Source organism: Heteronotia binoei, chromosome 19 (assembly GCF_032191835.1).
Source record: "Heteronotia binoei isolate CCM8104 ecotype False Entrance Well chromosome 19, APGP_CSIRO_Hbin_v1, whole genome shotgun sequence".
Classification (NCBI taxonomy): domain Eukaryota; kingdom Metazoa; phylum Chordata; class Lepidosauria; order Squamata; family Gekkonidae; genus Heteronotia; species Heteronotia binoei.
The window spans coordinates 24,129,710-24,146,079 of record NC_083241.1 but is presented as its reverse complement, the minus strand read 5'-3'; the positions used below and the strand labels follow the sequence as shown (position 1 = coordinate 24,146,079).

The 16,370-nt window shown below is 42.5% G+C and overlaps 1 protein-coding gene across 1 annotated transcript in view; it reads right to left on the bottom strand.

Moving 5' to 3' along the window:
* Positions 1-16,370, bottom strand: part of LOC132587555 (NAD(P) transhydrogenase, mitochondrial-like) — a 108,238-nt gene that overhangs the window by 48,046 nt on the left and 43,822 nt on the right. The window contains exons 9-12 of the mRNA XM_060259844.1: positions 10,315-10,506; positions 9,079-9,232; positions 4,654-4,815; positions 2,880-2,990 (exon numbers count right to left, since the gene is read on the bottom strand). Of these exons, the coding sequence (XP_060115827.1) occupies positions 2,880-2,990; positions 4,654-4,815; positions 9,079-9,232; positions 10,315-10,506 (619 nt within the window). The remainder of the gene's footprint in view (positions 1-2,879; positions 2,991-4,653; positions 4,816-9,078; positions 9,233-10,314; positions 10,507-16,370) is intronic.

The window sequence follows — 16,370 nt, the reverse complement described above, 5'->3', positions numbered from 1 at the left end:
AGAACTTATGCTTTGTTTATATTTTGAATAGGCTTGCCAGTCCCTAGGTCCCAGAGGAAATCCCCCTGTTGGGGAAGCCCTGCCCCGACAGCCACAATGTGCCTTTCACCTCAGAAGGCTCAGAAGATGTGTGTGCCTTTAAGTCTCACTAGAAGCAAGGCTGGATGGGAGTGGAGTGCCCTGGCAGAGCCAAGTGGCTGTTCCCGGAGTCTGTGAAGCTGTGAGAAAGGAAAGGAAGACAGCCCAGTCCCTCTGTTTGTTTTACATTCCTTTACAGAAGTTATTTGCATAGTAAAGGGTAAACTAGAACTTTTTGTTTTCATGTGTTAGTCTGCAGAAATTGGTGAAAATGCAGCAGATGGTTACATTCAGCAACTTGTGAATAAATTGCCCCAGTAAGATCACAAAAATTTTGACTACTTTGTGAGTGTGTATGTGTGTGTCTGTTCGCTTACATTTAGTGGAAGTGTAGCCAGCAGTTGGGGGATGAAGAAATGAAGACTGTATTCATAGGAACTGTACTGCTGTATTTTCATTTATTTATTTTAGGGAATGGGAAAGTCTCCTGGCTCCACCCTTAAAGTCCCCAGGTATTTTCTGAGTTGGACCTGGCAACTCTGATTTAGAATATACAGATTTTTCTTGGTGTTAAAAATCTAACATTCTTTTGATGTTTTACAATGTATCCCATAATATAAAAGCCCAAACATACTGGTCATGACTCACTGCATCAGCTCTTGGCCCATCACCTGCCACTCAAGTTCTATTGTATTCCATATCGGTTGAGTCCACTCCTCTCTCCCGCCCACTGTGGCCTACACATTCTCTGTGGCATTTGGAAGAGAAAGTAGGCAGCAGTGGCAGGGAGATAGCAAAGAGACAGGGAACAAAGGTGGTAATGTGACTAGGCAGCAAGGCCTGGCCCTGCTGGGAGCTTTTCCTCAGAGACCATGGCAGCCGCCACTTTCCTGTCACTTACACCTCCTCTCATCTCTAATTAAGAACTTCTGCTTGAACTAAAGCTACAGTTTGCACAGGCGACAGAAATGCAGTAGGCAGAAGACACTGTTTAATAGGCAAGGGCAGAAGGCTAAAGTTCTGGGCATTTATACCAAGCTTGACCAATGGGAAGTCTTTACACTACCATCCAATCACAGGTGCCAAACTTGCTCATCCTATTGCCTCTCTGAGACCAAAGACAAAGGCCAAAGTGTCTGATGAGTCCCAGATTCAGCCTGTGAGCACCTGGTTCAACCATGCACCCTACCTAACCCTGTTTGCTTGAAAGATACATTTATTACTGCCAAATCTAATTGCTGCTGGTATCCCAGGTTAAACCAAAAATACCAAGGCACTGACACTTTGTATCCTTTTCAAAAGTACCAGTCACTCATAATTTGCCCTCACTGATGGTAAAAAGAGAGGAAGATGAGACAGATGCTAGTCCTTATAAGGTTTTCCTCCCTCAACCCCCAACACCATGCACAAAAAAGGCAGTGTCAAGCTAGTTGGCTTTCCTTTCCAACAACTGCAGCAAACCCTGTCCCTTCCTCTCTCACTTCTATGATGTGTGTGTGTGTGTGTGTACCCCAGATAGGGTTGCCAGGCCCCCACTGGCCACCAACAGGGGGTTGGGGGGAGGTAGGGTTGCCAGCTTCAGGTTGGAAAGTGCCTGGAGATTTGGAGCCTAGAGAGGACTTCAGTGAGTCACAATGCCTTAAAGTCCACCCTCCAAAGCATCCATTTTCTCCAAGGGAACTGATCTCTGTAGTCTGAAGATGAGATGTAATTGCAAGGGATCCCCAAGTTCCACCTGGAGGCTGGCATCCCTAGCAGAACACCCTTCTCCTGCCCGTATTGGTAGTAACTGAATGCTCTGCATTTCTTAAGCTACCATAATAAAGTGTTAGCAATTACCTTCCTCTGGTTCTAAATAATTTATTTGAAAAATATCACACATCTGAACCACGGTGGAGTTATATGTAAAAAAAGAAGCATGGCAAAATATACTAGGGCTATTTCAATTTGGTAACTGTGAACATTTCCAGGATTTCTTTCAAGGAGGTGTTTTACACAATTATCTACTTGTTGTGCATGCAATTCACTGCATTGATGTTGGGTTGCTAGTACCTGCCTGGATCATTGGAGCCTCTGAGCTTGTGGACACTGTAACAATGGGAAGCAGGATTCCACTCGTCACCTTCCTGGGCCAATAGCAAGCCCCCTGCTGGTTCAAATGGTCCTATCAGGTTCTAGTGTGGGAACCAGAGTTGTATATCGGTCACCCTATTGGCCCAGTTCTCCAGTCTTAGTTTAGTCTCCAGTCTCTGCAATGCTGTAATTACTAATAAAGAGCTGTGAACAATCTACTATGAGCCTCCTCATGCATCGAACCCAGTATTTTACACTACTGAAAGCACCTAAAGAAAAATATAATTTTTCTCCAAATCCTGGGTGATGCAGACCTTTCCTGTTTGGAAACTAACAACTCTTACATACAATATGAAGTGCAATGGTCAAACACTACAGCACCATACCACAAGGTTTAGTCAGAGAACCGAATGTCACCAATTAGTAAACATTTGGTTTTCAAAAATTCCTAGATTAAGTAACCCCACGGTTTGAGTAGAAAAATGCACCTACTGGCACTACCCAAAACCCTGGCTTTGTCTCCCATGCCCCAAAAACCTGAAGAGGCTGGCAGTTGGTAGCAGATCGTCATTAACAGTTGGCAGCAGATTGGGTCAGCTTATTTACTAATATTTTTTAAAAGGAAAGTATAACTTTCAAGGCAAAAAACATTGTGCAAATAAAGAAGGATGTTGGAAATTCATCAGCATTCCTCATTAAGGTAAAGCTGCACATTAGTGAATTTGTACCTGCAATATTTACAGATGAAACGAATGCAGCCAGCAAAGCTAATGTTTGTGGTACACTAGAAGGAAGGTAAGATCCTCCCATCAGCACCAAACCCCCAACAGCAGTAAGGCCTAAAGGAAAGATCAAATATGTTAACATTTCATAACAGAGCAATCTACCCCCCAAATCTTTGTATTAGAGCAGATGTTCCCCTGCTGTGGTCTGATATGGTTAACTGATTAAATTGTCAGCTTCTCTTGGCTCATCTTGAGCAAGGGATCGGGGAAAGTGCTGGAGTGAGCAACTCAGCATGCAAGGCCATCGGGGGGAGCTACATCACTCCGAGTGTATATAGGCGTTATCTCCTTGAATGGGATGTCTCTCTTTGTCTTATCCTGGGAGCTGCCCTCTCCTCTCTCTCTTTGTCCTCTCACTCGCTGCACATGGCCTTCCATGGAGACACACATCTCTGCAGGTTTTCTCCTACAGATACAATGTCCTCATGATGCTAGACAAGATAGTGATAAGGAATTTGTAATAGGGAAAATTCTCTTTAAATTAGGCTTATTTCTCTTCTTTTGACTGCAACCTGAATGCGAACTGGATCTACTTGAAAAAATGTAAATTTACCTGTTTTTGCAACATGCTCTTTGGGAAATTTATTTATTGCACTTGATATCACACTTCTATGACTGGTCAAAACTCTGCTATATTAACTAAATATCCCAATAAAAACTACATCAGGGAAAGAAAGTGTAGTAGAAGGAATTAACAAACTAACAAGTTACAAAAACACAACATACACACACAGCCTGTTGGCTTATCATCATTATTAACCGCTTATGCAGTGCTGGCTTTGTGCAGAGAAATAAGATCTCAGGGATTGCAGCATTGCTACTACAAAGTAATAATATATTCATCTACTGTTATGGCAACTGCATAGGCTATTTGTTTGCTTCTACATATGAATCAAGGTGGATGCTGAGACAAAATTGCCTCATGCTTAGAAATTAAAAGATAATCTGATTCAAAGGATACATTTTTTATGGACCTAAGGATACATTTTTATGGGATTTACTTCAGCCTGCAGGCAAGAAGCTGAATATTTGAATACAACTCTTCATGGATAAAATTCCCTGCCAGTTAGAAAACTAGTAGCGACAGATTTCCTGAAAGGCTAGTTTTCATTGTGAAAGGAACACTTATTTTAGGGAAGTGTGGAAATGTGCAACGCGGGGTTCTCCAGACTAAATGCATGCTGTCCAAGAAACCACTGCTGATTATAGAAAACTGGCCAGAGGGCCTTGGTGTGTCTATGTTTACACATTCTTTTGGCTATGTGGCAAAATCATGTACTGCTTACTGTTTTCGAGCAGTAGTTAGGAGTCAGACATGTTATGTTTACAGCTCTATGAGTTGTAAATTCATAGAGCTGTAAACATAACATGTCTAACTCCTAACTACTTGGATGGATGGATAGCTCTCATTTTATGGGCATGATATGTCAATGATAATGTCCTAAAGTGCCTTGTGAAACCCTATTATTGCATGATAACTTTGAGCTCATGATCAGTCTTTAGAGAATTTTGCTATCATATCAAGCACTTTCCATACAACAGGAGCCAATAAACACTTACTCCTGTCGCCCATCACCAGTAATTGTGGGCCAGTGTCTTAGATCCAAATGCGTGAGTTTGTTTTGTTTTTCCAACCTACATAGGCAAGTCTGGTCCATTGCAATCATTATGACAAGCCCACCCGGAAAGAAGCACACAACAGCCCCTCCCAGCTTACCAGAAATGGCATTTGTGACAGACATCAGTGGTGAGTGAAGAGCAGGCGTGACACCCCAAACGGTATGGTAGCCAACGATCCCAGCAAGGCCAAAGGTGGTCACCATTTGCGTAAAAGCAGCATTAGGGGAAATTAGGCCCAGCCCTAAAACGGTTGTCAGACCTGAAGAGACAGAAGAAGGCCCAAAGAGAATTGAAAAGGCATTTTGCTTTACTATTCATAAAATAAGCACAGGGCAATCTCCCAACCCTGTTTCTCCTTCCGTGTTGACCTTGACAACAACAGGAGCAGGAGCTGCCCTTTGAGATGGGATTTTATAGGCATAACTTTCATTCCCCTGTTTGTCAGAACTGGAGACTCGCCTGGGATACAAATCTCTTAGCCAAGTTGTCTGTTCCAGTAAACTTTGGCATGCAGACATGAAAATGCCAACAAATGAAATGTAAAATATTTTAGCTGCATAAATCATAAAAAGACAGAGAAATGAAAAATGGCACTAATTCCTCGTTGACTTCTTGACTTGCTTAGTAGAGAGAGATTGTATATGTAGCATTGGAAAACAGTTGAAACAGGCAGACCACACAGGCACTTCAAAATACTTGATTAGAGAAACCGCCATGGCCTTCTTCTGCTTGCTTCGATTACACCCTCCTGGTTGCCCATGTTCTTGTTTTAGATAAGAAGAAGAAGACTGCAGACTTATACCCCGCCCTTCTCTCTGAATCAGAGTTTCAGAGTGGCTTACAATCTCCTATATCTCCTTCCCCCTCAACAGACACCCTGTGAGGTGGGTGGGGCGGAGAGGGCTCTCACAGCAGCTGCCCTTTCAAGGACAACTCCTGCAAGAGCTACGGCTGACCCAAAGCCGTTCCAGCAGCTGTAAGTGGAGGAGAGGGGAATCAAACCCGGTTCTCCCAGATAAGAGTCCACACACTTAACCACTACACCAAACTGGCTCTCCATCAACTGGCTCTCCATCATCAAGAGCCCTCATCAACTCCTACCCTGTGAATGGATCCTAGGAGAACAATGAGTCCAGTGGCAACTTGAAGAAGTGTGTGTGCACACGAAAGCTTAGACCCGAATAAAACTTTGCTGGCCATAAAGGTGCCACCAGACTCAAACTTTGTTCCTGTGCTTCAGACCAGCAGGGCTGCCCATTTGAATGTAAGGATCCTAGAGGCAGGGATAATAGTGCGATTCTGATTCAACAGGTAATTCTGGCCACATCCAGACATTTTTGGATATTGCATATTTGCTGTGAAACAGCAATAATTCATAACTGGATTTTCCTGATGTACAAGCCAATCCAGTTGCAAAGAGTGCAACATCCAATGATGTTGGGGTGCAGCCAGGCCAGAGGCATTCTGGCTGTCCTCATTAGGGGAAATTATTCAGCAATTAGACTCAAATATATATAAGGAGATACATATATCCAGGGGTGGAATTCTAGCAGGAGCTCCTTTGCATATTCGGTCACACACCCCTGATGTAGCCAATTCTCCAAGAGCTTACAAAAAAGAGCCTTGTAAGCTCTTGGAAGATTGGCTACATCAGGGTGTGTGGCCTAATATGCAAAGGAGCTCCTGCTAGAATTCCACCCCTGGATAAATCCTTCAACATGGCTTATGTTGAAGAGCTGGGGCTCCAAGCATAACTGTGAGGAGACATCAGAGAGAGAGAGAGAGAGAGACTCAAGCCAAGGAGCAGATGCAAGCAGACCCACCAGTTATATTTTTTACAACTGTGTAAATTTTTGTTTAGCAAGGCCTGCTTTCTTCAAACGGATGGTGTTTAGCATTAATACCTTGCAACATTTTTGTCTTTGGGTTTCTATGTACTTGCCTAAGATCAAAGTTTCAGTTCTGCCATTTCAAGTTGTTTGGTTGGATATCATTACCCCTTTTATAAATACCAATAAAATAGCAGCTTCTTTGCCGCCTAGTGCCTGGAACTTCCAAACATTCCAGGCCCATGAACATTAGATAATCCAAAAACTGAGTTTTCCAAGCATTCCCAGAAATGAATGTACCAGAGCTCTGATCAAACATGTGGTTGGAATAATACCTTTTACTGCTTTCGCAAAGGGCCTACCAATATTTTGCAACCCACACCCTTACTCAGGGTCACTATTTCTGAAATCAAGAAAACATGCTTCATCTAAAGAGGATTACTGGGAATGTGTATATTAAAACCTGGCTTTTATGGCCACATCTTCATTTTCCTTGGAAAGCATATGGAGGCAGCACTGGGCAAAGATAAACAGATTTGTTGAGTGAGGTATAAATCCTCATTTTCCACTAGTGACTGGCCAGCCAATCGCCCCTGTGAAGTTTACACACAGCACATGGTGAAGACAGCAATATCCAGATGTTTGTCTACAGATTCTGGTGTGCAAGTATCCAGCCTTAGAACATGGAGATCCATTCAGAACCATATAGCAATTAATCCTCTGTGCATATGCCTAATTTTTCTTGAAAGACAGCTAGTCTTACACATTTTATGCTAATCAGTTGCTCATGTTAAGTACCTAGGAAGAGATACTTCCTTTTACATGCCCTGAACTAATTTCTTAATCTGTTTTATTGGATTATTTCCCCTCCCCACGGAATTTCAGGCTTTGATCTAAAGTCTATTGCTTATCTAATTATTTGTAGCCAGGAGCTATTCACCACCACCTGCAGCAACAATCAAATGAGTACCAAATTTGTAACTTGCCTTATGCCTGTGTACCCATTTGCACATCCTTCCTAACCAGGGAACTAATGCTGGTTGTTCAAAGCCAAGACCAGAACTGTAAACTACCCCAGTTGCTGTTTCAAAGCCAGAACACCACACTTTTCCATGTCAGGGTTAGCAGCTAGCAGAGCAATCTTAAAGACACTTTGCTGGGAGTAAGCCACATTGAATAGACTATGGTAGAATTCAGACTAGACCTAGAATAATAGAGTTGGAAGGTCCCCCCAGGGTCAACTAGTCCAGCCCTCTGAACAATGCAGGAAATTCACAAATACCTCCCCCAAGGGCTTTTTGGGTAGAAAAAGTCCAGGAGGAACTCATTTGCATATTAGACCACACCCACTGGCTCCAAGACAGCCGGAACTACGTTCTTGTTTGTTCCTGCTCAGAAAAAGCCCTATCTCTCCCTAGGTTCACAGAATCAGCATTGCTGTCAAATGACTATCTAGCCTCTGTTTAAAAACCTCCAAGGAAGGAGAGCCCACCACTTCCCGAGGAAGCCTGTTCCACTGGGGAACCATTCTGACTGTCAGGAAGTTCTTCCTAATGTTTAGATGAAACATCCTTTTGGGGGGGAGGGTAAGTGTCAATGTGTTGGTTCTGGTCTGACCTTCTGTGGCAACAGAAAACAAGTCTGCATCATCCTCTATATGACAGCCCTTCAAATACTTGAAGATGGTGATCATATCACCTCTCAGTTGTCTCCTCTCCAGGCTAAACATGCCCAGCTCCTTCAACCTTTCTTCATATGACTTGGTCTCCAGACCCCTCACCATCTTCACTGCCCTCCTCTGGACCCGTTCCAGCTTGTCTATATCCTGACAATTGTGGTGTCCAAAACTGAACACAATACTCTAGGTGAGGTCTAACCAGAGCAGAGGAAAGCGTCATCATCGCTTTGCATGATCTGGACACTATACTTATGCTTAGGATTGCTTTCTAGAAGACCCTAGACTCAACCCACCCTATCAATTGCCAATCCAAATACATACAGGGTTTTCTGACTGTAGCAAGGCAAGGGAACTTGGATCAAGGATTCCTTTGAGTTGATGCAGGTTATTTGTTTTATTTGCTTTACTGATAGCCCTCCTTTCCCACTACATGTGAGGAAGATTACAAAATATAAAGCCAATGCCTTGTTGCCAACAGTACCAAAAGAAAGCACATTAATGACTAGAGCTTTAAGACAAAAAGGAGGAAAAGCTGTGAATGTAACTGGCAATCATGCTGCAAGGGGCATGATTTTCCCTCTTTCCAGTCCCAGTTTTCAAACGCTATTTGGCTTTTACAACTTTTTTTGTTCAGTGGCACCTCTAGACCAACAAAGTTTTATTTTGTGTATAAACTTTGAAATGCATATGAAAGCTTATACCCCAAATAAAACCTTGTTGGTCTTAAATGTGCCACTGGACTCAAACTTTTTTCTATTGCTTCAGACCAATGTGACTACCCACCTGAATCTAGCTTTTTGTTTGTTTGTTTGCTGTGCGTTTGAGTGAATTGCCTAAAAATTCACATAATTGTAGCTTACTATTATTCAATAATAACGTTAAATGTGTGCATACTCTGGTATGTTATGCTTCTTGATCTGCTAATATTTTTTTTAAAAATGCATATTGCTTTGAGGTTTCAAAAAGCGGTTCATAAATGTTCAAATAAAGGAAAAGAACCCAATTTTAAAAATACCTGTAGTATAAACTCCAGCTGAAGTCATTGTCTTTTTAAACGGTGAGATGGAAGCCATCTTCTCAGCTTCTAACTCCTGGACAGATTTTTGTTTAGCTGGGGATGGGGGTGGCAAAGTTTTAGGCAAAGGTGCTGGAAACAAATGTTTTCCTTCCTATTGCAGAGAAAGATTCCCATTAGGATGGATTCTGAAGGAATTCCACTCCCCTGCACTGATACTGTTACAGAAATAATTCATTGAAACAAAGACGCACATACAAGATCCCCCTTTTTATGTAAAGCATAAATAAATTGTTTTAACTGATCTTAAGTGAATTCACTTCCATTGTTGCATGAATTTAACTTATTTAAATAAACAGTTGTATCTGGCTGGATCAGTGATGTTCTCATGGTTGGTTCTGTACCCACGATACAACCTAAAATCCAGACATTGAAAGCATATTGCTAGAAGTTAAAACCCCTTTAATGAACCAACATATAAGCAACCAACTAAATAGCAGCAACTCCGTTAAATAACAGAGAAACTGACAGGTATAAACAGGGAAGGCAAAATAACCATACCCCATTAGCAAAACTGAAGGGGAGGAGGGAACAAGTATGAAGATCAGCAACAAAATAAACAAAACCCTGGGGGGGGATTTAAATTCCAGGGGGAATTTAAACTTTGCATTTAAACTCCAGATCCCTCACTATGAATGTGTGGTGTCCTGTGCATGGTTTGGGATTGAGGATTTGAGAATAGATTAAGACAGAGGGAATGTTTTGAAAGCACCTTCATCACATTAGGGACAAACATACCTTTTTTCTTTTCTGGAGCTCTGGGGGGGAAAAAGGTTCTGTGTCTAGTTTTGAGGACGGGGAAGTGGTTTGTGGAGAGCACCAACTGGCTTGTGCCTATAATGTTCCCAGGGGCTTCTCTTTCTAGGGACAGTTTCGCAACTCTATTTTAAATGTACAGGAGGGGGGATCAAGGCGAAAGATAAGCAATTGCACACAGGCCACTTTTTAAAAAATGAAAGGTGGACAATGTGTGATACATGAGAATGAGGGTAATGCTGATGACTGCATGCTCTGATTGCTGGAATGTTATGTTGTGGTGTAAGGTCTGGCTCACACCACAAAAGAGCCCACCGTGATTGCTCTTAAAACGTTCTCCTGTGTTTCATTCCATTCATTTTCATACCTGTGTTAAGGTATTCAGTAACACATTTCTGGGCTCCGGGGGAGGAACCTCACCTTCATCACCATAGTCCCTCTAATGACATGATCAATTGTCCCATAATCGAAATCATCCTTTGGCTCAAAGTAAAAGTATTCTTTGCTGGGAGAAATCGCTTTTAATAACTTCAAGATGTTGTTGGAATAAAGGCTAGTGGCCTGGGTAGCCATGCGACTTGGCAAGTCCGTGTAACCAATATGTACCACGCCCTAGAGGAGAGGGAGAGGGGGAGGTAAGGCAGGGAAATAAAGAGACGTAACATCTTTTTAATATATTACTTTGAAACCTTTGGGTGCATTCCACCAGACACAATGCATCTTTCACATAAACAGTAAATAAGAGCTTGTGCACGACTGCAGATGTGCCTCACCAGTCTTCGCTTTTACAAATTATGAGGTTACATTTTTTAAAAAGATGAACAGCTTGCTCTGATGCTCGGGGAAAAAGGATTTACTTTTGACAGAAAGCCAGTGGGAGAACAAGCTGGGAGGCCAGTTGGGGAACCAGCTCTAACACCAGATGGTGCTTATTTTGAGAGTTAAGAAGCAAAAAAGAAAAAAAAAACATTTTAAAGTTTAGGAGGAAAAACACCTCTTGTGCATTGGATGCTATCACAGTTACACAGTGTGCTTCTTAGATTCATTACACTCCAGTTAACTCTGAAAAATAAGTTACAGTTTTAGATTAACTTTGTTTGTTTGTAATATTTTTGTAAACAAAGACGTTTGGCAAGGAAGAAAAGTGATAAATATCCCCCTTCCTTCATTTCATATGAATACAAAAACAACACCCCCCACCCGAATATTCTGATTTCTTAAAGGAGCTGTACAAAACCAAATGACGCACCTTAAATACTCAATGGATTTACTAATATAATAATAATTCACTAGCAAAAATGCTTCTAATTGTGATGGGTGGAATATACACACAGAATGTAAGGTCCCACTCATGCACAGTGTGCATTCTGTACATAAAGATCTCAGTGGGGATCAGGGTCTCCTCAGGTCCTTGTTCATAGAGGCCAAGACCCTCAGTCGGTATTCAACTCCACTGCAATATCATCTCAATACATTGCATGTTATGGCCTCCCCGCCCCAGCCAGTCACTTGGAGTAAATAAAAACAAACAAATAAAGTAAATCGTAGCCAATATACAGACAGGATCAGCATAGTCTCACATCTGCATAGTTAGTTTTCTAAGGCATGGTACAGTATAACTGAATGTTGGCTTTTGTGCACATATGGAGCAGATTGCGTTCTAGCAACAGTCGTCCAAAGTCTACTGGTTCCATCTAATCTTCTGTGATTTTTCTATAAAGAATCCTGTGTCCCACTACAATAGAAACCAAAACCCCACTTCCCCTCCCCCCAAAAGGCTGTTATATGTTTACAGGCATTCTGTTATTATATTTATTGTTTATGATGAGAGTGTCAGGCTCCAGAGTTTCAGCAATATGTCAGACCCCAGAGTCAAGGAACACGCAGAGAGTAGCTTCAGACATTTGTTCCAAGCATCTTAAGGCAATACAAGAGGTTGCTGAAACTGGGGTCCCAGCCTAAAGGCACCACCTATATACCCTCGGCGGGCCGTTACCAATTCAAGCAAAGCGCAGCAAAAACAGCGGGTACATTTGGCAGGCTCTCTTCACTCCTCTTCCTCCCCCCTTCGTCCAGGTGCTCTATCTACGAGTTCTCCCGATCTCCTCCAGCGCAACCTTGGTTGCTGTGTTAACAAGCTTCTAAGATAACAGTTTGGGGATGCATCCACTAGCTAAAAGCGAAAGCAAAGCAGCAATTATATGTTTCAGATTGGAATGCAGACAATTTCACTCATCAGTTACAAAAGTGCTCAGGGTTACTGATATACATTGTCTGGCTAGTTTATGGCAAGAGGATACAGTGTAGGGGTAGACTCTTGACAGAGAGTTAAGGACATCAACATTTAAGGAGCACAATGAATAACCCCTGGCGAGTAGTGCTGGTAAGAAGTGGCACGTCTTTGACATTTGCTGGTGGTAATGGCAGACTAGGAGAAACTTCAAGTGTGCAAGGCTACTAATAGCATTTCAAAAGGTCACAGATGAATAATCCATAGTAAGTAGTGTTGGCTGGAGATGGTATGCCATGCTTGCACATGGGCATGGGGACTGAGGAAGACCAGATTTTTAGTCATTGTTATGAAGCCTCCATGTCCCACCTAGACCACTTCTGCATCTCACCAGTAGTACACGTAGCACCAACTGACAAACTGACCACCTGGCCTAGAAGATCCAGGATACGATGGTGAAAAGATTTGTCCTAGGTTTGATACTTTATTTCATAGGACAGCTTCCTGTACTGCACTCCTTTTAGTCTGTATTCCATTTCCAGGACAGAACAAAACTTGGTAATATGCTGGTTGGAATGAAACAGATGTCCAGGATCTCAGGAAGATGATGCAGGAGCACTGCACCTACCATCCAAAGTTCACGATAGCATGTGTACTTTGAAGATCTTGTACTTCACGCATGCATTTCATTTCTCCACCTTGAGAAATTCTGTGGACTTCAGACCCTTCATATAACACCACTATAATGAAGCCACAGTGACCCCTAGTGACTTCAGATATCATTGTTAAGCTCTGAGGAGTTGGGGAAGGAGAAAACAGAGATCAGGAAAGTCACCAACTTTCCTAGGAGGGAAGCTTCTCTGCAAAAATGCATCTCCACAGGACTTGAAGAAACACACCATTGGGCTTTCAAAAGCAGACAGACATGGGAAAAGCATTGGTTTTGTGTCTTAAATGAAAGCAGATGCAACCCCTGGACAATGCTACAGAAAATTTGATGAGACGGGAAGTAAAGTAATAAAGGGTTGCCAGGCCCATCTTGGCAACCAATGGGAGACCAGGGAGACATGGGGGGGATGCCATCTGCCACAACATGACATTCCTTCCAGAAATGAACTTTGACATCATGCCCCTCTAGGACTCACACCATCTGCCTGATGCCTATTTCCCCTCTCTTGCCACTGTGGCAAGCACGGTAGGAGATTAGGGGCAGGGGATTTCCTACTCCTTTTAGGAGGCTGGCAATCCTAATCTGAGCTAAACTATAGAGGAGCGCCTCTATTAGTTCAGAAGTAGATCACATGATTTGCATGCCTAACAGCCAGGGTTTTTTTCCTGGGGGAACACAGCAGAATGCAGTTCCGGAACCTCTTTGTGGAAACAGAATTCTAAAAGAAAAAAGTTTAAAAGTTCATGCGGGACACCAGTGTGTTTCTCCTTCTTGGAGCAGGAATAGAACACAGGAGAACAAACAAACCATGTATGGATGTGGATGTGTGACTATTCACAGAGAAGGTCAACACCTAGTCAGACCTAACCCTGTGCTATCTGTTCTGGCTGGCAGCAACTCTCCAAAATCTTCAACAGAGATCATTCCCAGCTCCGGTCCCAGAGACCTTTTCTTTTGTACTGAAGATTCCAGAGATTGGATTTAGAGTCCTATGTATATAAAGCATGTTTGTTACTGTGGAAAAATACACTTTATTTTGAAGGTTTGGGCTTGAGTCAATGAGGTCTGCATTGCATTTTTAATTTTTTCTCTCTCTCCTAGCTGAAGACAGGTATGAGTGGGAATGTCAAGTTGCTTCCAACTATTTTCATATATTAACCACCAAAGGTTTGGAAACCCTAATGGCCATCCCCAGTGGAGATCATGAAATTATCAGCTCATACTCTGGCTAGAAATTAACACCTAGAAGGAACACAGAGATGTGGAATGTGTGGAGAGATAGATTTCATCTTCCTGGAGCTGTGAAAACAGGGGTGTGAAAACAGAAGGGGTGTGAAAACAGAAGACATCATTCCCTTGGCACAAAAGAAGAGGTGTCCATTTTTTGTGGCCCTTCTGTCAATTCAGAGCCAGCATGGTGTACCGGTTGAAGGGTCAGACTAGGATTGGGGAAACCCAGGTTTTAATCCTAATCTGCCATGTAAACTCACTGGGTGACCTTGGGCCAGTAACATACTCTTGTGAAGATAAAACAGAGGAAAGGAGAACGATGTAACCCACTTCGGGTCCTCACTGGGGAAAAAGGCAGGATATAAATAAAATAAATTTTTTAAATAGAATCAAAATTACATTTGGAAGAAAGAACTCATATATCTTGATGGCTACCGTTGCAACCTGGAGTAGACAAAGGGCTGGATGCCTAAAAGACTCCAAGCTATTGGGATTTCTTTTGAAAGCTAAACTTAAAAAGCCTGCTTTAGAGTAAGACTAGCTAGGGCATGTACAGAGTGAGAGACAGGGAAAGCGTGTGCATACATCTTTCTTTTGTATTCCTTGCTCAATCCGTTGTTGTGCTCTTGTGTGTGTATGATTTTTATTTTTAATCAGAGCCTTTTTTTGAGCAGTTCTGGCAGGCTTGGTGTCAGGGGTGTGGCCTAATATGCAAATTATTTCCTGCTGGGCTTTTTCTACAAAAAAACCCTGCTTTTAATAAATGCTTTACTATTTTAAAAGCTGACAGTTATTCTCCATACCACATAGACCTCCACTGTTCAAACATGCTATTCAAAACAGGTGCTGGGGAAGTGGTCAGTTGCTAAATCAGTAATTCCTTGGGAGTGCACATGTGTGGTAAGCCACCCCTGTGGTAACCAGTCTCTGGATAGTGAGCATTAGGTGGAACCTTATAATGGCAATTCAAGAAGGCAAGGAAGCACTGGGTGTCTTGCTGAATGATTCCTAAAATGGCCTGTTGGTGGAGTGGTACTGAAAGAGCAAGAGAAAACTTCTCTGAGAGTCAGGGGAGCAGGGAGAGTCCTGCATCACTGGGTTGAGACTCAGGCAGCTGTTGGTGCCTAACATTTTGGAGGGCCCAATGGAATAGTGTTCATGTGTCAGTAGGGCTAGCTCACCACCGTTACCATTCAGCTATGGTCCTCCCCCAAAATGTATAAGTTCAATATGTTAATTGTAAACTTCCTCCAGTGTACAGCATTTTCTTTAGCAACAATGTGAGACAGACAGTTTGATATGCCACGATTTTCATTCTGCAAATCATAATTGTACTCTACTCTGAGTTCCACTTTTCTAGGTTAACATGGACAGCACAGAGAGTTCAAACAGGGATAGTGGCAACAGTTTTTATTTTATGAGCAGCTAAATCAAATAAATTACAGAGCCAATTTCCCTTCTCACATACGTTGGGCTTTGGATAGTTCCAATTCCTTGTTAATAAAACTCTATGGATCTAGTTATTTTTAAAAAGTGTGCAGCCACACATAAAAACCAGGAAGCATAAAACATTTTTAAATGGCGATGGATTTGAATAATAATGTAATTTGCGGTCCTATTTCTAGTTCAAGGAGAAATGCTCTGCTTCATTATACTACCACATTCTAGGCAGTACTGTAGGGCAAACACAACTGGGTTTCAAGAGGAGGAGGAGGCCAGGTCTTTGTTATAGTTGTGGTTTGTTAATTCAGTGGTTTGTCATTCAGTGACCAGTGCTTTGTTTTGCAATTCCTGCACTTGCAGCTCTCCTCATCATCAGTTTGCAGAGCTAGGGAAGGAAGCCACGGAATGACAGTTGGTTGATGCTCAGGGCAATAATACAAAGGAGACACCACATTTGCTATGGTAGCTGCTAAAAGGACAACTCCTTTCCCAACATATAGGGTTGCCAGCCCTGCACCTGAAAATGCTAGCAGATTCTTGAAGCAGTGCCTGGGAAGGATAGAGTTTCAGTGGAAGGTGGCATCACTTCTGGGAGACACTTCAGAAATTCCCCTGATCTCTAGTCTCTCTTCTGCAGAGATTGGGGGATATTCCTAGAGCAAGGGTGGCCAAACTTGCTTAATGTAAAAGTCACATAGAATAAATGCCAGATGTTTGAGAGGCACAAGGAAGGAAGGAAGGAAGGAAGGAAGGAAGGAAGGAAGGAAGGAAGGAAGGAAGGAAGGAAGGAAGGAAGGGAGGGAGGGAGGGAGGGAGGGAGGGAGGGGGGGAGAAAGACATGAAAAGAAATCCACTTTAATTTTAAATGCATTCTCCAAGCCGGCTTGGCTTGGCAAATGTGAT